General features: G+C 40.7%; 1 protein-coding gene across 2 annotated transcripts in view; it reads left to right on the top strand.

Annotated features, from left to right (window-relative positions):
* Positions 1-24,002, top strand: part of ches1 (checkpoint suppressor 1) — a 79,614-nt gene that overhangs the window by 46,342 nt on the left and 9,270 nt on the right. For both annotated transcript variants that reach the window (XM_041975908.1, XM_041975909.1), the window contains exons 3-4: positions 6,300-6,451; positions 17,395-17,453. In XM_041975908.1, the coding sequence (XP_041831842.1) occupies positions 6,300-6,451; positions 17,395-17,453 (211 nt within the window). The remainder of the gene's footprint in view (positions 1-6,299; positions 6,452-17,394; positions 17,454-24,002) is intronic.

Raw genomic sequence — 24,002 nt, forward strand, 5'->3', positions numbered from 1 at the left:
CTTCCAGTGGGATGTGTCTGGAAAACCTCCAAGGAGCGATGACCAGGAGGCCTCCTAGTCAGATGCCCGTACCACCTCAGCTGACTCCTTTGATTAGGAAAAGGAGTGGCTCTACAACAAGCCCCTTTCAGATGTGCGATCTACTTACCTGATCTCTCAGATTTGGCCCGGCCACTTCCCAACCGCAGTTCATTTAAGCCACTTGTATCCACAATTTCATTCTTTTTGGTCACTACCCATATCTCAGCACCATAGCTGAGGGCGTGAATGAAGATAGACTATGCAACCTAGAACTCCAGGGCACTCTCATTTAAAAGTTACTAAGATGCTTTTATTTCTGTGGCATATTCATAATGACCTTTAAAAACACCAGCACATTTCAGCTCTCTGGCCTTTGTCATGGAGTTAAACAGACTTGTGGAGTTCACACTATCTTTATAGTGGAATTCCACCAATAGGAATTTTCCACCTGTAATGGAGCTTTCCATCAACAGCACTCCTCCTATAGGAAACAAAAAACAAACAAAAAAAAATTACAAAGAACTACAAACATGGATACCTTATTACACCAGGAGATGACATTATCTAAAATGTCAGAATACCCTCATGTAACCACAAAATACTCACACCAAAAGCCAACAATAATACATTATAAATTGCATAACTTGACAATTATATATTTATATATAATTAGTATATTTAGTGGCCTGTAATTGAAAAAAAAATAAATGAAAAGCCTCCATTTGCTTTCTCTATCACCTTCACTTATGAAAACGGGGATATGATCAATTCCATTTGCACATTAAGCCTGTGTTCCAAAATATGTTTGGCCATAGGATAGTTAACATTACCTGAACAAATTTTATATTTATGTTCTGTCATACTGATGTGAAAAACTTCTTCATCTTGGACATCATAACATATAAATAGCAAATTAGGCATCACAGTTAATGAAATAATCAATAGTGTTTTCTCTTTCTGAGAGATAAAATCTGTGAAGGCTTCAGTTTGTACTACATTTGTACAGTGATTATAACAATGACATTTGTAGGACCCCTTGGGTTTTGATCTCAGCCATGTCTGTTGGTTGTTTGGTTGAAGATGGCCGTGGGCTAATTTGTCCTGTAAAGTAAAGCTTTTCCTAAAACTGATTAAACGTGGTTCAGGAAAAATATCTGTGTTGTATCACTCTGAATGATAGCACAGTTGCTCTTGACTGTCTGATCTCTGCCTCTGATCAACCATCAGACTTGTTTTCAAAAATGATTTCATGACTTTGATTTTGGTCTTGTTTTGGAGTGGGTGGTCAATCTGTCAGTAAAATATCTGTAGGGTGAGATGTTGTATTTATGGCACAAAAATTCTGCTTCTAAGAATGGATACAGACACAAATCCATGGCGATTACAGTGGCAATGGTTCATAAGTTACGATTATGTTTTGACATCGTTAGCATCAGCCTGGTGTTCTTCGTCTTTCTGTGACTAGAAACACATGTAACATTGATGTAACATGTAACATGGTGCTTGCACATGCTAGCTCATAATGAAGCGGCTGCTGGTCAGATTTACCTCTCAGCCATCTTTTTCATGCTATAGACTGTAAGCTGTTCCATGACACATGATAGCCCTCTGCTTTCTTGTAAAATCTACTAGAGCTTGGTAAAAAGCAAAGCCTAATTTCCCAATCAGGATTAAAATTTATTATATCACGTTGTGTTGAAGCATCTCCTAGGCAACCAGCAAGATTATGTCTATTAATTTGACAATATCATTGCAACAACAATGTCTTTAGCTATAGTCATGATCAGTTTATAAAGTCGTATTCACACCACTAGCCTGCTAGACTCTTTATGATTGGAGACTTGGTTCCGTTGGGAATCACAACATTCAACCGGGCCAAGTTTGCTTTCACATTGCTCTTTGTTAAAAAAATTCAAACCTCTTAAATAACGTATTCTCCTCCTCGCCTGAGGCAGCGCTGCATCAAGAATTACTGAAGGAAAAGACAACACAAACAATAAACAAGAAAACTTGGTTAATGCAGAACAACTTTAGTTTTTGCCTCATGAGTTGTAGTCGATCTGCTGTAGTTGGTTCACTTGAAGTGAACCAAGACCTACGTTTTTAGGCGGTGTTCGCTTCTTTGATGCGCATCAGATTTCAATTGCACACTCACACCTCTCCAAAGGAACCAGGATTCAAAAGAATTTCCTTTCTAAAGGCCACCCTTATTGGTCGTATTTCAGAAAAACTTGGGACAGCAAACAAAACGGGATGGATCCATACCTAAATAAAATAAGTCACACATTAAATGTTTCCTTACTTTGAAAAGCCCCAGTATTTTCTGAAAAGAGTTGAGCTCACTAGTCAGCTTTACATACGTATACTAGTGATGCGCGGGTCGGGTTTTTTTCCGACCCGCGGGTCCCGCTCTTTTAAAAAAATTGGACCGCACCAACCCGCCCCGCACCTCCGCTTCTATTTTTTTAAACCGACCCGCCCCGCCCCATTAAAACACATGTTATGATATTGACGAATGCTTTTATTTAGTCTGAGAAAGGTGCATATGGTCTCCTAAATTGGCACTGGAAACTGGCAACACAAAATGTATTTTCATTTGAACGTTAAGCCCATAAACATAAATAGGCAAATAAAGTGTTTTAAAGCGTTTAAGTGTTATAAAGCACATAGCCAATGCTGCTGCTGTTGTCTGCACTGATTACCTCGTTGAACCTGTCCCAAACCTGTGATTTAGCCATTTGACCCTCTTTCTTCTTTTTAAGGACGTAAACTCCCGAACGAATGTTATTCAACACTTCTTCCATCTTTTGCTGCTTGTCTGCTTGGCGCTTTCTGCACGTAGGCTGCGTAGCCTACTACGCGCCTACGTGAACATTACGTTATAAAACGTGACCTGTGTTTAAATAACTGATAAATATTTTGTCTTACATATTATAGTAACAAAATGTAGACACTGATTAAGGTCTTTATTTTCAGTTTGACAAAAAATAAAATTAATAGATAGAACTAGATATTTCAGAATAGTAAACCACACCAACCCGCCCCGCAGTGAAGCGAAAATTCTTTGACCCGCCCCAACCCGACCCGCGGGTAACCCGCGGGACCCGCGGGTTAGGAGGCGGCCCGCGCATCACTAACGTATACCTAACAGGGAGGAAAGCCTTTGTTTGCTTCTATTTTAAGCTGAGGAGTAATTTGGGGACCTGAATGGTGTGATAGGTAGTGAATAGTGTTATTCTATCAAGTAAAAAATGTAAAATATCATCCATGTTTGTTGTAAAGGAGAAAGGTGTTTTGGATAACTGTTGAGGTCTGTGGCACAGAAGAACAAGATTTAGCTTCATAGTTCAATTAAGCTAGAGTAGTTGTTTCCACCAGGCTTGTTCACAACTAGAAGTAAACAATGTCAACAGCCTGAAAGAAACAGTTGCCATTATGAGGAAACATGCTTTAGTGTCCTCTAAGAAACAACTAGAATAGAGAAGTGATACCTTTATCATGTCAGTCCATTAAATATGTAGCATCAGATTAGCTTAGCTAAGCATTAAAATGACAACATGAAGGATTTGAGCAAAGCAAGAGCAGTTCAAATGTGGAGCTCAGACTTGCTTGTTTGTTTAATGGTAAAAACTACAAAATAGTTTTGTTTGAACAGTGAAAAAACCCCCAACAATGTGACCTGTTCAATTAAATGAGATTTCCCCCCCTTACATTGTCACAATTTTAACCCAAAACACTAAACATGTGTTAAATTAATGAGTTCAAAGGTTCAGGTTAAGACTAACTATATTGTGCTGTTTTGTACTTCCTCCTGTGTATTTATATACTTAGAAGAACTGTTTTAGCATCCATAAAGCAAGTTGTGTGACAGGTAAATGTGCAAGCAACAGGATAACAGTGCAGTCGGGAATGCAGTAGCAGCCGTGTGGTGTTACCAGCGAGGTCAGTGGCAGCAGGACTTTTTAATATCTCCCATTTCCAATGGAGACCAGCCCCCATAGCTTATATAACACAGGAAACAGATGTTAGCAACTCACACTCATCCCTGTCGCACTCTGCGACTCTACCCCCGCCTTTCTCTTCTCTTTTTTTCTCCCCCAATCTTTTTGTCTTTTACTCACATCCTAACATGTCCCCAGGCAATTTACAGCACGTATGTTTTCTTCATCATGAAAATACCTGTGCGTTCCTCCGGGACAATGAAAGCACTGCTGCTCATCTGATCTCTTTTAAGGGTTAATGCTTGAGTTTAAAGTCTAAGGCGTTGTGTTGTCAGCTTCAGTTTCATACTTTATGAGGTTTTTCTTAAAGTAAGGGTGCCGACCTTTTGAAATTTCACTAATGTGTATTCCTGCTTCTCCATGCAGTAAAGACAAATAATAGTGTGCATCTTATTAAACTGAGACAGATGGGAAGTAAATATTGAAAGTTTCAAATTCCATCCTGATGAAGGTAACAAATATTTTTAAAATCTGTCATGAGGTGTCAAACATGGAGCACTCACAAATGAAATTCTGACATCATATCTCCTAAATTTCTATTTACTTTATGAATTTGCTCATTTTACCTTCTCTCACTTCCATGCTTAGATGATGCCTGTTGCCAAGGCGACTTCCACAACCCAAGTTACAGACCCTTCCTGTGAGATGCACCATGTGATTGGCCTATCTACAGAAGTGTGTGTGTGTGGGAGGGGGAGTGGGGGTCTACATATTTAGCTTTTTGATTGGCTGGCCATTTGGCAAAGACAGGGGTCCCAGAAGACAGGTCCAGGAGAGAGCATATATATATATATATATATATACATAAATGCTGGTAGGCTGGAGAATTTGGGCCCAGTGGGGGTCACCTCTGTGGAAGAGAGTGTATGTGTGTGTAATATCATGCTCTCTAGGAGAGGCGTCACTGGCAGTAATAGAAGCACTCCCAGGAGTAGACCATGCTGGGTAATATCACACTCCCTAGGGAACTCTCCATACACACATTTACCCACACACACACACACACATGCATACACAAGCAACATGGGGCACATATGGACTGTGTTCAGCATGGCTGACATACTAATGCAAAGATCCAGACAAGGTGGGGCACAAATCAGCAGTGAACACACATCCGATTAGCTTCTTGAATTCTCCCAAGGTTGAAGGCTGGAGTGGGTTGTAGTTTTGGATTCAGTTTCACCGGACATCCTGGGATTAGGGATCCAAGGATTCACTAGAGTCTCTGCATGGGAATGTTGCATTTAAAACAGTGGCTCTCAAACATTTTCTACCATGCCCCACTCCCCCCCTCCCTTGAAAAAGTGTTGGTTTTTTTTTTGTTTTTAACAAATATCCTATTCCAAGCAATAATCTATTACATCAGAAAAATGACACGTTAGTTGCTTTTAGATGTGACAGTATAATGCATTGAAATGTAAAAAATCCCCTCAGAGTTGCAACTGACATTCATGCACAGTCCTGACATTTTGCTCTTTGTAAAACACTTGTAACAACAGAAGCCAGAATCACACAGTCACATGTACCTGTATCATATTACAGAACAAAGTCAGCTGAACACAAGCACCTAAATTTCATCCCCCTGTCCTGCCATTCTCAGCATCTGCTGAGGTACAAGCCTCAGATTTTGCCACATTGAGATGAAAGGATGCAGAAGGCTGCGACAGGGAGACAAGGAGTGTGTTTTCATGTCGGCCTCTATAATCTATAGACTGGCTTCACTCAGTTTGGGAGCCGGCAGCTTCATTAGGTGAGGGGGAAGCTGCTTTGATCTAAAAATACACACCATCATCGCCTCCGGAGTGGAAAAAGTTAAAGAGTTTTCCTGTGTCTTAAACAGAAAGAAGCTTTGTGATTTTTTCCCCCCTTTTTTAAGGAAAGGCTGAAAGCAGCATGATGGCATTGAGGATGTGTTGATTCTCGTCCATGGGAGTGTTATCTATCTGGGTAATATGGGAATGTTTGTATGGCTGATGTTTGTTTTGGGGGGAGTAAGGCAGTAATCTGTCGGTGTTTGAGTCACTAAATGCACAGACTTGTTTTTCTCAAGGTCTTCGTCTCAGTGGGAATGCAGGACTGTTGTGTGTACATGTGGTTTGGTAAATAAGGTCTGGACTTTGAGCTTGCGTTTAGGCTGTCCAGCTAGTAGCTCAGGTCAGCGTGCTGTGCAGTGTTTGTGATTTGCCTTTAGGAGCCTGATAGCGCCTCCAATAACAATTCTCTCTCTTTTTGTCTTTCCTTTCCCAATCTCTTTCTCTTTTGCCTTCCCTGTTTCAGAGCATAGGTAAAGGCTCCCTGTGGTCCATAGATCCGGAGTACAGGCACAATCTGATTCAGGCACTGAAAAAGACGCCGTACCATCCCTACTCGCCCAGTCTGGCTGCCCCTTCCACTTCCCCACCCACCCTACCACAGACGTTTCACCACAGGTAAAAATCACCTCTCTGGTCCACTCTGATTGAGCTCTGTAGTAGCAATAGTCATCATTATTGATAAAGCAGCCTTATTTAATTTGCAATTTACTAATTACTAACTTAAAAAGCTATGAACACATGCTGAAACACTAAATAATAGCCAGAAAATAAATATAAATGGTCTGAACGCTGCATTGAGAAGTTTAAACTGGGCTTACCTGATCTCACATAAGTGCTTTTGGTTTTGTATTGACTTCATAATTGTTTGTTAATAGTTTTTACTATTCCAAAACATGAATGGATAACATGGAATAAACAAGGAAGCTACTAAAGCTATGGTCAAACCGAGAAGGAACGACCCCAAATGTAGAGTTATGAGGCAGGAGGCAGGCGGATGTAAGAACTAAGAATTATTTAAAGAAGCTAAACGAGTTCTTTACCCCAAAAATAAATAACAAAACTCATAACTGACTACAGATAAGTATAACACAAACAAACTAGGACAGGGAAGACAAGGATCTGAGCCAGGGAAACCAACCAAAGTGTTGACTAAACCAGAACATTGTGAATAAAGACTAACTCAAAGGAAGAGAAGAAAATATATTTCATAAAGTACAGAAACTTGGGAAAGCTCAACCAACTAAGGAAATAATACAAGACCAGAAACAGAACTCTAACAAGAGAGAAACCATAAACAGAACCAGAACAGAACCCAGAGATTATGACCCCGATAACTTTGACTTTGTGACTCAATTGCATCTTCACTATACAGTGCTGTGCATACGTCCTGAGCTACTCTCTTCATTGCTTAATGTTTTCCTTCCAAGAAACCAGAATGTTTCATTTTTACCCTTGATCCGCAGCTCTTCAGGATTTCAGAAGGTCCTTTAAAGTTTTTTTTTTTTTTTTTTTTGCTGCTGTTTCACTCATTTGCAGTCCAGTCCTTTTACGTAAACATTCTTAGAGGAATGTGTTTTTCTGTTTAAGTAAATTAACAATAACCTATGAATCTTATCTAAAGGCATGATCCAGTTATATCATCAGTCATATCATCCTGCTTACGGGAATCACAAAATTGTTAAGGCTGGGCACGTTATCATGTTGACGCATTAATTAATTAACACCGTTCATTTCTTCCCCCCTGCGCATTAACACACAGAGAAACCCCATGTAAAGGGCAGATGGGGTTCTTCAAGGCCTCTACCTCTATGTCTGCTCCTGCTGCAGCAGTGCGTCTGATGTAAACAATAAGGAGAGAGTGGGTTTATCAAAATGAAGAGAATTTTTCTGTCTGCTACCTAAGAAAGAAGAAAAAGAACCACCACTTCTCTTTGTCCAATCAGCCCATGCAGCTGGGCAGAAAAGTGTAATTTTGGACGAGAAACTGCTCCCAAAGGACAATGAGAAACATTTTATGATGATGTTTTACAAATGTAAAGCATAAATTGGGCCTTCTTATGCTCCCTGTTCGATAAATCTTGGTCATAGCGAGATGAAACTTACAGTTTTGGGATCTGTGAGATGTGTGCTTTCATTAGAGGAGGAGTTTGTCCATATTCATGCCATCAGGTGGACACGGAGAGCATAATTCGTGTTTACATATTTTTTCAGAATTTGTGTACCTTTTAATTGTTTGTTGTCTTAACTGTGTTTGGTGGTCATATAAATGGTTTTACTGAGCTGTTGGCTGAGATTCTGGACTTTCTGTGGATACCACATATGCTTATAGTTACATTTACACAGGTTGCAGACCCCTGATTTTGTGTTTGTAAACCAAAAGTTACAGCATTTTCTTCATATAGAAGTACTTTTAAAAGAAAAAGACATTTTCTTGCATAACAATGCAAATAATCACAATTAATCGTGAACATTTCATGCGATTAATCATAATTATAAAATAAATTTTTGAATTTTTAATCATTGCCCAGCACTAAAAATAAAAAAATACATAAATCTAATTATGAAAAGAAGTTATAACAACACCATAAAGATAAATGGTTAATCAAAGCATTTACAAAAAGAAGCGTTCAGAGACCTCCACCAAGACATGGTCAATTTCTTTTTCATTGATTGTGGGCTTTATTTTTGAGTTAGAAGCTCTAATCACAAAATTACCCTTATCTCCCTCCACAGTAAAAAATCCTTTTAAAAGATTTCTGGAAAACTTAATCAAAATCCATCCATCACTTTTTGCGTTATGTTTCTAACAGACAGACAAATCAACGCCACCCAAAACATGACCTTTGCCAGGGCAGAGGTAACGAGATGTGTCTAAAATTAGCTTAAATTCATTGAGCTGCTCTGTGAGATTGAGCTGATAGAACAGTATACTTGAATTATTGTTTTCATTCTTTTTGAAGCGAGAACAATAAGTTCCTGTTCTTTATAGAAGAAAATAAGTATGTTGGAGGCAGACCCAGGATACTTTAATAAATAAAAATATGCAAAAGCTTGAGTCTAGAGGAGGAAACTTAGCAAAGAACCAACTTCATATTGTATCTTCAGGCACTTTGTTACCAGCAGTCTGCTGCAAAGACGCTTCTTTCCCATTTCCTCAGCAGCAACTACAGAAAAATGCCAAAGATAGCACCGTTTGACTGAAACAAGGTGATTCCCAAAGAGCTGTTAGCTGGAAACTGCATATCTCGGCATGGTGTACAGTGTACGATTACTGAGGAAACTGGAGAAGTGGATGACAACAAAAGGAGTGTCAGACCAAAAAAAAACTATTTACAGTACATTTCAGGTAAAAAAAAACGACCAAGACACAAGACCTGAGAGATGCATCTGGCCTTTCAGTTGATCCATGTACTGTTTAATGAAATGGTCTCAATGGAGAGTTGGCTGTCAGGAAGCCATTTTAAGGAACAGGCTGAGGTATGCCAAAAGACACAAAAACTGAACTGAAAAATCAGTATCAACAGGTTTTACTTCAGTATTATTGAAGCAGTGTGGGATCATCTTGACAGAGAAAAAAAAAAGGCAGAAAAGATCCAAATAAGAGCTTTGTAAAGTCCTTAAATAACCCTGGAGAACTATTCCTGAAGACTACTTAAAGAAATGACAAGAAAGCTTGTCTAAGAGGGTTCAGACGGAGTTGAATAATAATAGTGGTCGTACCAAATATTCACTTTTAGACTCATTAAAATCATCCGAAATCTGTTTTACTTGCTTATTTCTGACATGAAAGCTGAAGGTTTCAGTGATTTGGAGCGTTTTCCAAATCAAGGTTAGCTTGTCAGGATAAAATAGAAATAAAAAGCATCTTGTGACATTTTTCAAATTTTTTTCCTAGATGTTCATGCGCATATTTGCATCAAACATTCTTCACAGTGTCTTTAATTGCTTTTAAACGACTTTGCCTGTTTTGCTGATTTCCAACAAAGAAAGCATAATTGATTAATAATACAGAGGAAATAAAAGTTCTCAGGATAAAATATTCTGATATAACTTCTGTTTTATTATTTATCTCTTGTAAGTGGATCTTGAAAAATCAAAGAAAACCAATCATATGAGGACTTCAGTGCCAATATCCAATTATAACATAAAACCTACAGTGTACACTCATCTGCTTCCCTCTATCCTCTCCCCATCTGTCACTCTCTCTGCACCCACTTGCTGCAGGCGTTACAGCTGACCTCCTCCATCCTTTCTTTAAATCTCTTTTGCACGCTATTTTCATGCAACAACACTCCTGTCCCTCCTCCTATCTCCCTCCCCCTCAGGCTCATCGCAGGTAAAACACTCTCTTTCTCTCCACATGTCCGCTCCATCACCCTCTCCTCCATACCTCCTCTTCTTCTGTTCCTCTCGCTCCCTTCTTTCCTCTTTTAATATCCCACACACCCTCCCGTTCTTCCTCAGGCATACATTGCAGCTATGGAGGCGCCCTCTGCTCCATCTTCTTTATTTATCCCTGCTGTGATTTATCTCTCTCTCTCTCTTCTTTTCTCTTTTTTCACTCTCTCTCCGTCACTTTATCATTCAATTAAATCCTCCTTTGTCTACATCCGCTTTATTCCCCAACCGCTTGCTGTCCCCACACACACCTCTGCGCAGTGCATCGGCATCCACCTGTGCTGTTTCCTTTCCTCTCTCCTCCTCTCTTCCTGAACTCTCCTTCCCCCCCTCTGTTAACTTCTCAGTATCCTGCTCCTCCATCCATCCATCCCTGTGGATAAGTCAGACAGAGGTACCATTAGTCGTCTTTTTATTTTCTTCTCTTCAGCTTCTTCTCCCACTCTCCCTCTCTTTCCGAACACCCCACCAGCAGCAGCAGCAGCAGTGGCGGCCCTCCACCCCGCTCCCTCAGCTGATCCGGGCAGGTTGGCTCGCAAAGCCAGCGGACTGTGTAAGACAGAATAATTGGTTCACCATAAAATGTAAAAGTGTCATTTTGAACAATGAGGTATGGGGAAGTGGAACAAATTGGAGACTGGATTCGGAACACGAGGGTTTGAATGGGAGGGGGGAGGTTGCAGTGAGGAGAGGTCGAAGTACAGCCAGAGAGAGGGGGAGGAAGTGTGCAGAGGGGAGGTTGTTCATTTGCATTGACACACACACACACACACACACACTGTGGGAAATAGAGTAGGGAAGGTTTTTCTTGGTTAGAGCGGAGCTGAAAGTCCCTCGTGATGCAGCACCTGCATGGTGTGTGTGTTTGTGCTCATATGCTATGAACTTCACTTACAGTGCATAATTATTTCATCTATAAAATGTCCTTCACAGGCTCCCATAGCATAAGGAGATGTCTTTCAGTGCCTGGTTTCCTTTGGCAATAAGTCCCAGCTTAAAGAAAGAAAAGTTTTTGTGATATAATTCAGTGGTAAAGCGGCGACTGGAGAATCTGCAGCCACAGTGGAGAAATTTGCAGGATGCATCAGTTAAATAATTTGTAAACTTTTATAAAAGTTGCATTTTAAATTCAGTCGTTTTCAATCAGTTGATTCATTGGATAACTGAAAACAAAACATGTGATCAGAATGAAATTTACAACTACTTAAAACAATCATGAAACTTCTCCCACTTCATTAGAAAGCAGAATGTTGTGTTCAGAGTAGGGGTGCACAACTCTTCGACTAGTTGAAATGGTGTACAAAGTTAACTGCTTTTTTTTAACATTCAGCTGATTTTGTTTTGGAGGAGAGTTATGTCCCATTGTGCAGACAAAGAACTGTTTTCTGCGCTGTGTTGAAATAATGGCTTGGCCCCTTTAAGAGCGAGCTACAGAGAGAGATGCACATTAGCTTGTCTGAGTTAAAGTGGCGGGGTTGGCGCTGTGAGAAACTGCCTGGTTAGCCACGAATGTCCGTTTTTTGCTACTAGCTTCATCAATGAATGCCACAGCTCCTCTGGTAACAGCAGAGTTTCGTGTCTGCTTTCCCTCTGCTGAGTAAAGGGGAGCTAGCTGCAGCTTCACCCCAGGAGTCACCTCTGTCTTCAAACCGTGGTTGGGAGGCGGAAGCAGGAAAGTTTAACAACTGCTTCTGTCAGTTTTCACCGATAGTGAAAATAATAGACAAAACAGTACAGTTACTGATGGATGTTGCCCTTTAGGAGCGAAAAGACAATGAAAAATAACTGGTTATGTTGTTGCTGAATGCTTTGTATGGTGATGGTTCATCTGGTGTAGCAGCCACCCCAAAGGAAAGTCTACACCCTCTTGATGCAACCATCCAAGTTCGGGCCCGACGTCTCTCCAACCCACTTTCTCTTCTGCCTACAAGGACACTAGAGCCCACAGAATGTTAAAAAACAAATAAAAAACACTAATGTGTGGGGCACACATGTTATACAATTAGCATCTCACACGCATTTAAAATTTCCCTAGAGTATTGTTTGACATCACCACTTTATTTGCCTGACAAGTCTTCTTTAAAAAATCATGTAAATTGCCCATCCCTAGTGGAAAGCCATTAGAAATATGTAAATTTTCTGAACAGAAAATGAACATTTTGAAAGTCAAGTAAAACTCATGTACGATTTTCTAGTTTTATTAGAATCAAGTTTCTTGTTTTTGTTTTTAATCAAAGTGGATTTTGGCTCTTTTTTTAAACAAAATAGACATAATAGAAAAAATACATCTTTTCATAAATGAAATATTGTATAAATGCTGAAAGGAATGAGATACAAACTAATCGCTGAGGATAAACTGGAAAGTTTGGTGTATGTAAGGGCCCATATACACAAACCTAACAATCTGTTGGAGGCGTCTGTTTCCTTTTTGCCATTTTCTGCTGTCTGCACTGTGGGACCGGAGCAGTGTTGTTGTTTTTCTTTTTTCTGCTTGTTTGTTTTCAGCTGATTCAGCATACAAAACTGACATCAGGTCTGTCAATAAGAGCAGTCATGTATTAAGATTGGTTTCCTGTGTAAAAGCATTAAAAATACTTTATTTAGCCAAAGAAGTCAGTTGAAAGCAAATTCTTATTTAAAATGACGACCTGGCAAGAGGCAGCACAAGTAAAATGAAAATAAAAAAAAAACTGCAAACAACAAAAGACACACACATCAAACAATACATTATACCAATTTAAAACAGATTGTAAAAGACATAAAGATGGTGCAACAGCTGTAGCTAAAAGCAAGTGCAACAATCACAGACTGCTTCTATTACCAAATTGTTAAAAGAGGAAAGTGGTATAAAAGAATTGAGCTTTAGGTTCTGCTGCAAGTCGTCTGCAGCAGGAAAGCGAGAAGATGGACGACTGAACGTGGTGTGGACTGTGGAGATGAGCAGGTTAATGAAGCTACTTGAGCGAAGGGTACGGCTGATGTCATGGACGGGGGGTGTTCTTGGATCCAGATCTAGAACCGCATTGCCATGAAAAGTTAATCACTTCCAAGTTGGACCATGCCCCACACTGTCCAAAGCTCATTGAGTAATCCTGTTAACAAACAGACAAACAGACTGAATCCAACCACATAACCTCCCTGGCAGAGGTAATGAGCCATTGTCTGATTAAATATGTGCTGAACTGCTTACAGGCTGAAGGATGTTTTCTTTCCACTTGTCTGATAGAAATCACATCATGGGCTCAACAAATGACTCAAATCCTTAAACTGAAGCAACAGTGGTGTCTCACTTTGATTAAGTTGATCTTTAGTTTACCTTAACTTCATTAGAAAATGTTAGAGACTTGACTAACAAAGAAAATCCTGTTAAATTAAACTTTAATATAAAAAAAAAACTTGATGATTGAGGGTATTTTTGGAGTTAAGTCCACTCCTACCTAAGATACATCCTTAAATTTTCCAAAGCCACTGGGTGTATTAAAGGGTAGAAAGCTAGTTGAATAATTTATGATGAGCTTTAGGAATTTGGCAGGAGCAACATGATGCACACAAACATGTAAATCTGAAAATCTGACAGCATCTTTTAGCTTTGGTCCTTTAACTTATGCTGCATATCTACATGAAAGAGTTTCTACAGGCTACATTGATGCATTTTGTCACTGACGTCACACTGTTTGTTTACAGCGCCACGCTGGGTGGCAAAAAGCTAGCTGAGACCCCACTCCCACTATAGTGACTATTAACTGTTTCTCATCAGGGATCGCGCTAGCAGACTTTATACTTTCCAAACCTGTTCAGCACTATGTGGTCAGTTCAGTGATATGAAAAAAGTGCATTTGTTGGTGCTCAAAATCCAGATGATTTTCCAAATTCCTGGTTAAAAAACCCAAAAGCATCCAACTGATAGAGATATTGCTACCTGATTTATCTTACCTTGACATAATGCCTACGCAATCAACAACTGCACTTCACAGCGGCAGAATTAAAAACATATAAGTCAGATTAGAGGCTTATAAATATTTCATGGCAGGATGGGAATCAGACCTTCAACAAGTTTTTTCCTCTTCATGTCAAAGCCGAGTTAGAAACAGCAGATGCAGATAATGTTAACATAAAAAAAACTGGGCATGTCCCAGCGATATATTTAGGAGTTAAAGTCACTAACAATTACTGTGAGAAAACACTGCTATCTTAAGATTGTTTCGTTTATTGAGACTACAAAGGAAAATACATGTCTAACTTTTCATCAACACTGAAAACTGCCGTCACCATGGTGATCCACACTCCTAGGGAAAATTTCGAGTGACCAATTAACCTAACATACATGTCTTTCGACTGGCGTCTGGAGTACCCGGAGAGACACACACATACAGAACATGCAAAATCCACACAGAAAGGCCACCACCCCCAGGTTCAAACCTTCCCGCAGCTGAGGCTCGAACCAGCGACCTTCTTACTGTGAGGTTGCAGTGCTAACCGCCACACCACAGTGCAACCCAATGCTATGCAATAAAACCAAAACAAAAAAAAAAAAAAACAGGTGGCTAATCAGGCTGTCCAGTTATGTAAAATAAAATAACAATAAGTTATTATATTATATATAATTATTATAGGGGGAAAATAATCTACCTACATAATGTTTCTGTAATTTTTGAAAGTAAATATTAGCAACACAGTTTGAAATGAATACATCGACATGACTAAAGTGTTACAGCTGAAAGCCAGAATTTCAACTTTTAATCTGTTTCTATAAGTTTTAAAGTGCACACAAGAGGACGGCGCTATAAATCTCCTCAGATAAATACTGAAAACACATGCAAAGATAGAAATGTTGGAGTAAAATATTTTCTGCGCCTGTCATGTGTATCCTAGAACTCAAGTCCAATCAATATAACATGATATCTCTCTCAAGAGCACTCACTCTCAAGAATATTATGTATGAAGTGTAATGACCGTGAATGGCTGCACAGCATGTCTATTATGTTAAGGTCAAGGACTGTCTGCAGCAGTTGAACGCAGAGAATGAACGCAGAGAAAGATGGAGATAGATAGAGAGGACGTGGCTGAGGAGAGGGGAGCAGGAGGCTAAGGAGTGGTGTTGGAGGGAGTTACAGAAGGAGCACTTCTTTGTCCTCTGCTGTTTGTTGCTCACACCTCCTGCTTTTTTCATGGACTGTAATAACTCACGCTGCACCGGCCGACCCCCACGTGCAGCTCCAGCTCACAGGATGTGCATCTGGGAGTGTGTGTCTGTGCGTGGATGCATGCGTTTTCCAAACGGCCGCAAGTGGATGTGTCTGGTGTGTGTGTGAGAGAGGGAGGCAGAAAGAGACGGAGCATGCTGGGTAGGAGGTCAGCTCCGTGGTGCATTCCTTCACACCCCATCAGCATCTGGATGAGAGGAAGAAGGGAGGGAAGAATAGATGGAAGGAGAGCGTCTCAAGGGAGGATGAGGAGGAGCGCTTCTCATTCCTCTTCCTCCTCCTGCTCTCCTTTTTTTTCTACCGTGCAGGAAATAAAAAAGAAAAGCGCTGGAAGATGATGTTGGCTATGGGAGGGAGGGGAATATACCCTCGCCCACTACATTTAATGCACAGGGTCACCCTGGCAACGGGAACGCCACCATGGCAACACATGTAGTATAAGTCAGGTGCTGTCACACTGCAAAGCCATTTGTTGAGAGATGGGAGGAGAGACGGAAAGAAGGAGTGAAAAAAGAGGGAAGAATGAGACGGGGGGTGGGGTGGGGTGGTAGGGAAAACAGACAGGCTGTTAGCGCAGGAAAAATATGTTATCGCCGTGGCAACGCAATGTGGCAACTCTCCATAGCAACAGCAGGTGGCTCAGGGCTGAAATTTGCGCTTGCTGCTTTTGCTTTGCTTTTGATGAGTGTGTGTGTGTATGTGTGTGTGTCCATCTTTCCTCCTGCATCTGGCGAGGTGAGAGCCGCATCACGAGTGCGGACATCCAAATCCTCTCATTCAGCAGATTAGAGCAACATAAAACGCAACTGCCGTTACAAAGGAAAGTCTGCTGATGAGTGGAAACAAGTGGGATGCTTTTTCAGAGTTCACAGCATCTCCAGGTGTTTGCTGTCCTCTTTGTGTGTGTGTGCGCGCTTGTGTTGGTGTGTGTCTATATATATAGTATGACCAAATCCATCCAGCCTTATCCATGTTGTCACTGACTGTCCTAAAGAACAGCCTGTCTGGCTACAGAGGAAGGAAAAAAGAAAGAAGCATAAGTCTAATGGAGAGCTAAAGACCACTCAACCTGGAAAAGCTCTTACAGCCTCTTTTTCCTCTCCATCAGTATCCCTCCATCTCCCTCCATCTATCTTAGAATTATGGCTCAAGCAGCAGAACTGTGCCTATTGTGTTTTTTTTTTTTTTTTCCCCTGCGTGAGCGGATGTGTGAATGAGGATATCTCCGTCTATGTGAGAAATGCTGTCATTACCTCCCTCATTAGTGGTGCAATGATCACTTAAAAAGGCTTTGTGTGTTCCTCTGTGTGTGTGTGTGTGTGTGTGTGTTGGGAGTTTTGCTGTATATGTGGGGTCCGAACCCTTGGAATCAATTAAGCTTGACAGCTTTGTGTGCACCGAAATGTTTGACCGAAGTTTGATTGATTGCTGCAGAATGGAGGATTTAGGGTTAATATTAGGGTTAGATGCCGGGAAGTGGATTATATCACTTAAGAGACCCTATAAATCCAGAAAAACCTGGATATGTGTGTGTGTGTGTGTCAGCAGCATGCCTACACCCCTGTGTTTTAATGTGTCACCCTATATGCACATCCTTAAACATGCCTACGTGGCATGAGTGAGTGTTAAATGCATGCACATTGATGAAGGTTGTGTATGGATGGACCAGTGGAGGGCGGTGGGGGGTTGTCATGAGAAATTACCCCCATGGACTACAGCGTCGAGGCTGTAATTCTCTGAGGTAATCACAGGGAATAATGGCAACAGTGGGACACCCGGGATTCTAATCACTATAATCAGAAGCATTGGCTTATAGGCTCAAATTCCTGCCTCGCTACTGCCTCACGATGAAGCCGGCTGGGCTGCTTGGCTGCTGCTACGTGATCAAATGATTGACCAGTTTTTCTCTTTCTCTCCTCCCCTCTCTCCTTTGCTTTTTTCTTCTTTCTTTTCTAGCCCTCCATTGTGGTCGGGGAGTCCCCTCTTCAGAAAGAACGGAGGAGTTCTCCTACAAGGTACCGTTTCACCTCCACAAGTCTTGTACTCTGTGTGTGAGAAATCTCCCGCCTGTTTCTTTCTTTTCTTTTTTTTCTCTCTTTCGCTCTGTTTTACCATCATCTCTCCTGCTCCCCTCCCTCCACCCTCTACGGATGTGCCAACTCCAATCATCTCAATTCCAAATCCCTCTTTTTAGAAGCGCACCTTGAGAATACCGAGCGTCGAGTTCTGACACTTGGCTTGCCGCCAAAGGAGGGATGCTTTTTTTCTGCAGAGGCGTATTTGAAAGTTTGCTTAAAAAAAAAAAAGAAGAAAAAGTGATTGAGACACAACAAGAGAGAGAGAGAGAAAGGAACAGGGTAAAAAGCTGAGCCTCAAAGCAGAGATTTGGTAGCAATCCCATCGCTTCCTCCCTTCATTCATCACAACATATGTGTAGTCTCACTTCCTTTTTCCTCATATTTCCCATTATTCCTCTCCTCTCCTCCTCCTCTTCCCACCGACCTCCTCCCTGGTGGCTGGACGGCAGTTTAAATGGACATTCAATCCCAATCAGGAAGCACTCCAGGAGCTAGCTGGGCCGCCGAGCCTTAAATGGAGGGGGAAATGGATACATTAGGCGTCTGCGGCGAGCTCTCTATCGTCGCTGATAATGGAGTAGTAATGGTCAAGGAGCCGGGGTTGGAGAGAGTGCCTGAAAACCTGGACTCCCACTAGACATGCATACTCTTGAGTGATGTGTCTGAACAGATGGACAGATGGATGGATAGATAAGGAGACAAGTCATGGAGGTTGACTTGGAATGCACATGTGACAAGGACAGACAAGAAAAGGGAAAGTTTTTCTTTTTTATGAAGGGCGAGAGCACAAAAATGTTCAGGTGTGATATTTAGAGGCAGCAGGGAGAAAGAAAGTTGTGACAAACGGGAAAGGAGCTGTAAGACGGGGTAGAGGGGGCGCTGTTAGTGCCCACAGCTATTACTTCCATCTCCCATTCCCAGAGCTTTCAGAGGTTTTTTGCTCTTAGCTGATGTGGCCTGAAATCTTCGTCACCCAGCAGCAACAACCCAAGGTTAACAGACACAAGCACTAAATTATCAAAAGTATTGGGACACCCTACCAAATTGTTGAATTCATCTGTTCATGTTCATAAAGACATGGATCAGCCAGCTTGGTGTGGAGGTACTTGACTGGTTTGCCTGCGAGTGGAAGCTGCGAGCCAGGCTTTTTCGTCCTTACTAATGGATTTTTGGAAGAATAGTCAAAAACTCCCATAAACACATTCCTAAACCTTGAGGAAAGCCTTCTCAGGAAAGTTGAAGCTGTTATAGTTGTAGAAGATAGGCCAGCACTATATAAAACCCTACGGATTAAGAATGGGATGTCCCAGACGTCCCAATACTTTGGGCAATACAGTGTATTTTAAATCATTCCTTTAATAGAAACACTTAACTGAGTGCTCAGCTCACTTATCTCCATTATTTAATCTTCACGTCTAACATCAAACTTGATCTGGTACCATAGCTGCCATTGACTCCTGACTTATGGATGGACCTTCTGTCTTCTGCATGTTTCTTTTATTTGTACTCCATTAGCATCAAATCTCACCACACACTTTGTCTCAAAGCTTAGCAATAAGAAGTTTTCTGTTGTTTTCTTAGTGATTGGTAAACTGATACCATCTTGTGTTGGTAGCAGGGCTCTAAATGAACTTTTTTAATCACCAGAAAGTTTTTCCAGGGAAAATAAGTCAGATTATAAGTTTTTTTTTTTGTTTGTTTGTTTGTTTACCTGTCTTGGCAGTCTTTGTCTTCGGGCTGTCCAGGTGACTTTGAGGACTTTACAGTCTCCTGGTTTGTTTTATTTTCCATTGCGTAGATTCATTATGGTATATTCTATTTCTTGTCTGGGAGATCACCATCCAGTCACAACCCTAAAAGCAATTTTCTACTAAACATCCTCTTGTTCTTTGTCTCACCTCCTCTTTCATCGCCAACAATCTTCTCTACCAAAAGGAAATTTAACTCATGTTTGGCAGGTTGCTAGGTGTTATTTTAGATTTGTGGTTAGTAGTAACACAGTACAAGCAGGTGCTGACTTAGACAAAACGGCCGCATATCGAGACAGTAGTTGGATAAACTAAAATCATTACCCATCCCTACGCACAAGCACCAAAGTTCACCATTCAGTTGGCCAAATAATAGAAACTTAGCTTGGTCTAAGTCAGAGATCACCAACTCCTGACCTCTTGGGCCAGTTTCCTGCAGGTTTTAGATGTTTATCTGCTGCAACACAAATGTCAAATGAATGACTCATTAAGAGACTTGTGCAGAGCTTAACAAAAAGCCGTTTGAGAACCATTTTATTTGAATTAGGTTTCGTGCAACGGGGAAATATCCCAGAGTGGGTGATCCCTGATCTATAAGGTCTTTTTTAATAGTTCAACTCAGTTTGTCAGATTTGGTGCAGTGTTACAGTAAATAAAATAATTTAATATATTTCAAACAGCAACACTGAAAGTGTTTCCTACTAGTAAATTGATGGATGAAATGGGACACTATGCTGAAAGTCTTCAGTCCCTCATTTCTTCCTATTTTACTTTCAGACCTTCTTGTAATCTTTTAAATTGCTCGTAAGCAACGTCTCTCCAGGATTTATAAAAAAAAATTTTAAGTTTATCTCAGAACATTGGTTGCTTTTTTTTTTTTTTACTCACTTCCAGTCCAGTCCTTGCACCTGACAATTTTCAGAGGAATGTGATTTTTATGAAACCACATAGCTCTGAGCTTTGAATCATTCAAGCATTAAAAAAACATCGTGCTATGAACGAGTATTGTGTTGACACATAAAAGACAACTTACCAAAGAACAAGTTTTAAGTGGTATCTTTAGAAACGTTGTTACCAGCAGCCTGTCAAAAAGATGCATTTATCCTTTTTCTTTTCTTTAGTTGTGGAACAAAAATACCAAAATGAACACAGTTCAACAGACATTGAGAAATATTTTTGTACCAACAATGTGATTTCCAAAGAGCTATCGGTTGAAACCTTGGAATATGTGAGCACAGCATTTATTGTGTCTTTACAAAAAACTGTGGACAAAAAGAGGAAGTATTAAAACTATCTGTTGAGGAATCATATCTGAAAGTCATAAGGGATTTTTTTTCTATTCAGGGAATAATAATAGGATGTTCTAACATACCTGACATGTTTCGACTGTCACCTGCAGCATTCCTCAGAATTGTCCGCTGACGTGTTGCTGACGTGTTATCAGGTGTTTTCCAGAGGTGTGACTGTCCCAGCAAAACTATCAGATACGCTAGGGCGGCTACGCCCCCGCCGTGTGTTATCAGATAAAAATCGAACACAAAGGCAGCATTTAAATCCTTATATCATTGAGATAAAAAGACAAAATGAACATCTTTGAGTTAGTGCACCTGAAAGTGATGTCCTTAAGAAATAAGAAAGAAAAAAACAAATAAAGCAGAGGACCTGAGAGATGCATCTGGAGCTTCAGGCTACATTCACATAGAGACAGATTTGGTTTTAAAAGTCTTCTGTAAAGACAGAATCGTTTCAAGAAGTGGCTTCGTAAAGGGATACAATAAAAACAGAATATAAGACGCGGATAAACATATGAAGAAGGAGATGGCAGAAAATTGAGCCAAATTGAGATTTTTTTTTTTTTTTTTTTAACAGATTTAGCTGCAAAAGCCAGATAATGCTTAGTAGCTTGTGCAGCATGAACATTGTTGGTCTCCATAGTTGTAGCTGTTGGTTGGTTCGTGCATCCAGGTTAAGAGAGAGTTGGGACTATAACATCATCAGTTCAAATAGATGCTTATGGTTGTAAAGATGGTAACAAACCTGTAGTATTTTCAGATTTATTCACTTTGTGAACTGGTTTAAAAATTTTGCATTTTCAGGCTTATAACACCAGTTCCATGTGGACGAAATGTCCAAACAGCAAAAGCTTTAGCAGATACTCCTGAACTAATTTCTGTAGTGCAGGGATCTCCAGCTCCAGTCTTCATGGGCCACCATCCTGCAGGTTTTAGATGTTTCCCTGCTCCTGGCTCTCCTCAACAACTTGCTGTCAAGTTCTGCCCGAGCATGTTGACCCTTTAATCTGATTCAGGTGTGCTGTAGCAGGAAAACAAGCAGGAAACAAGGTGGTCATCCCAAATATTGACCTTCAACTGCATTTGTATTTATATTTTCCCATATCAATAAATCACTGCACCTACTTTTTAAAATGAGAAGAGCAACACAACATATTGTTTATATCAGCTGGTTGGACAATGAGTAATTCTCTTCTTCTAATATAATGCATAGTTGGTTTTCCAGGTAGCAGACTGATGGAGAAAACATTTAAGTAAAAAGTTAAATTACACCCTTAAATGTTAGAGTTCATATAATCATTTACAAAAATATCAGATGAAATTAAGTTCAGCAGAAAAAACTAAATGTAAAGAAAGGCTTATAAAGTTACGGGATTCAAATTATGCTTATGTTTTGAGTTTCCTCTGCAAGTTATATGACATGTCAGTCAGCAAGCACTTAGTGTCAGATAGACAAGCCGTCCAGTTTAACTTCCAGCAACTTCGTCCCACCAGCAATCCAGCCCGTCAGTCAGGCAGCCAGTCAGGCAGCATTAGTATTCGTCCTGCCCTCAGACTGTTCTCCGTTTAACACAGCAGCCAAGCAGGCAAATAGACAGGGAGGAGGTGTTTTGACTGAATGAGAGGCCACTTTCAAACGGGTGCATTCTGCAGGGTCTGCTGGGAGCGACCTCTGAACCATAAGACTTTATGTGTGTGTGCATGTGCAGTCCTCTGCTGGCCGTGCAGAGACTGCAGCCTGCAGGACCATGTGGAACTCATTTAATAAGGGAGCAGAGAAGGATGAATGCTGAGAGGGGAGGGAGGCATTTGCCCTGGAAAAGAGAGAGGCGGCAGCCAAAGATGCAGGAAGCAGACGGAGAAGGCAGAGCAGCTGACCACACATAGGAAAAACACACACTACAGGATATTTTCTCTCTAGGAAAAAGTCGTAGATGCAGACAGACTCCTTCTCTTGTCAGCTCATCTGAAGGCTTTTTTTTTTTGTCTTTTAACTGCTTTGAGCTTGTAAAAACCTCTTGAGATGGAGCTGCGCTTACCGAGCCCTGCCTGGCCTTTCTCAGTTTTGTTTGCCACCTCGTCTCCATAGCATATGTCCCAGGCTTTTTACCTGCAGAAACAGCATGCATGCTCAGTTGGAGATATGAGTCACCTCTATACATAGAATGACACCAGGATCGATACAGAGAAGGGGGAAAGAAAAAAATCTACAAGTAGATAGAATCAGAGGAAGAAAAAGAAGGATTTATTGAAAAAATGTAACCAAGAAAACGGAAATGATGGAGACAGGAGGGAAAGTTGCCTTCACTTCTACTGCAATTTGTGTGTGTGTGTGTGTGTGTGTCAAGGGTAAACAGTGGTCAGGAGTATGTCTCTGAGCTATAAAAGTCTGTGTCAAACAGAGCCTGGTAACCCCCCCCCTTTTTCTTTTGCCTCTCTATCACTTTCTCTTCTGATGCATGATCTACCACTCTGTGGCATGTGGAAGGGGAATGGTTGCCATGGCAACCCAAAGCCCTACTCCGGAGCGAGAGGTGGGGAAAGGAGGGGTGGGGTGCATGTCAACCCGAGGAGACCTAATGCACTGCCCACACACACACACATAGAGCCATGAAGCAAGTGATCAAGATTACAAAAGAGACTCTGTGCAGGGACTTACTTATAAGGTTATGGAGAGCAGAGCTGGAGATATCAGGGGCAGAGCCACGCTAACTGCAGTCAATAAGATTACTGTGGACACAGCTGGCCAAGAGAAAGGCCACAAAACACACTTAAAATGACAAAACCACAAACAACTCAATCATAATTCATCTAGCATTTGTGCATCTCTGTGCTCGAGCATGAACCAAATATATAAGACTGGGGTATGAGTGGGACTTTGTAAGTTTGAATGAGCTTGTGACTCATAGGGAGAATTTAAATTTATCTTTATTGTAATATTATTCATAAATATAATTTTGGGGGCATAGAGTTAACATAAACAAGGCTGTAGTTGCAGTAATTTGATGTGGTGTGTTGGTGTTTGTATTTGCACCTTCACAAATGCCTCAGCGGCAGACAAAAGAAACAGCAGGTCATCATCTGCGAAACACAAACTGACCCTAGAGATGAAAATGACAGATGTTTTACCAATCTGGGATGGCTATGGTGAGCAGCCAGCCTTGAATAATGAAAGCTTTTGGTTCTCTTATTTTCTCTAAAGTCTTATAAGCTACGTAGATGTTCCCTTGGCTACAGTCCAGTCTTGAACAGAAGTAGGACACCAGCAGAAAGACTGTGACCTCAATGGAAAATCTGAAACTGCTTCAGAAGCACATTTTTATTTGGAAGTTGTGAGCATTTGATTTAATTATAGCATGTCTTCTGTTTTTTTTTTTTTTTTTTTTTTTTTTTTTTGTGACACTTGTTAAGAGTGAGAAAACATTACAGCATCCACCTATACCCAA

This window comes from Melanotaenia boesemani, chromosome 22 (assembly GCF_017639745.1).
Source record: "Melanotaenia boesemani isolate fMelBoe1 chromosome 22, fMelBoe1.pri, whole genome shotgun sequence".
Lineage (NCBI taxonomy): Eukaryota > Metazoa > Chordata > Actinopteri > Atheriniformes > Melanotaeniidae > Melanotaenia > Melanotaenia boesemani.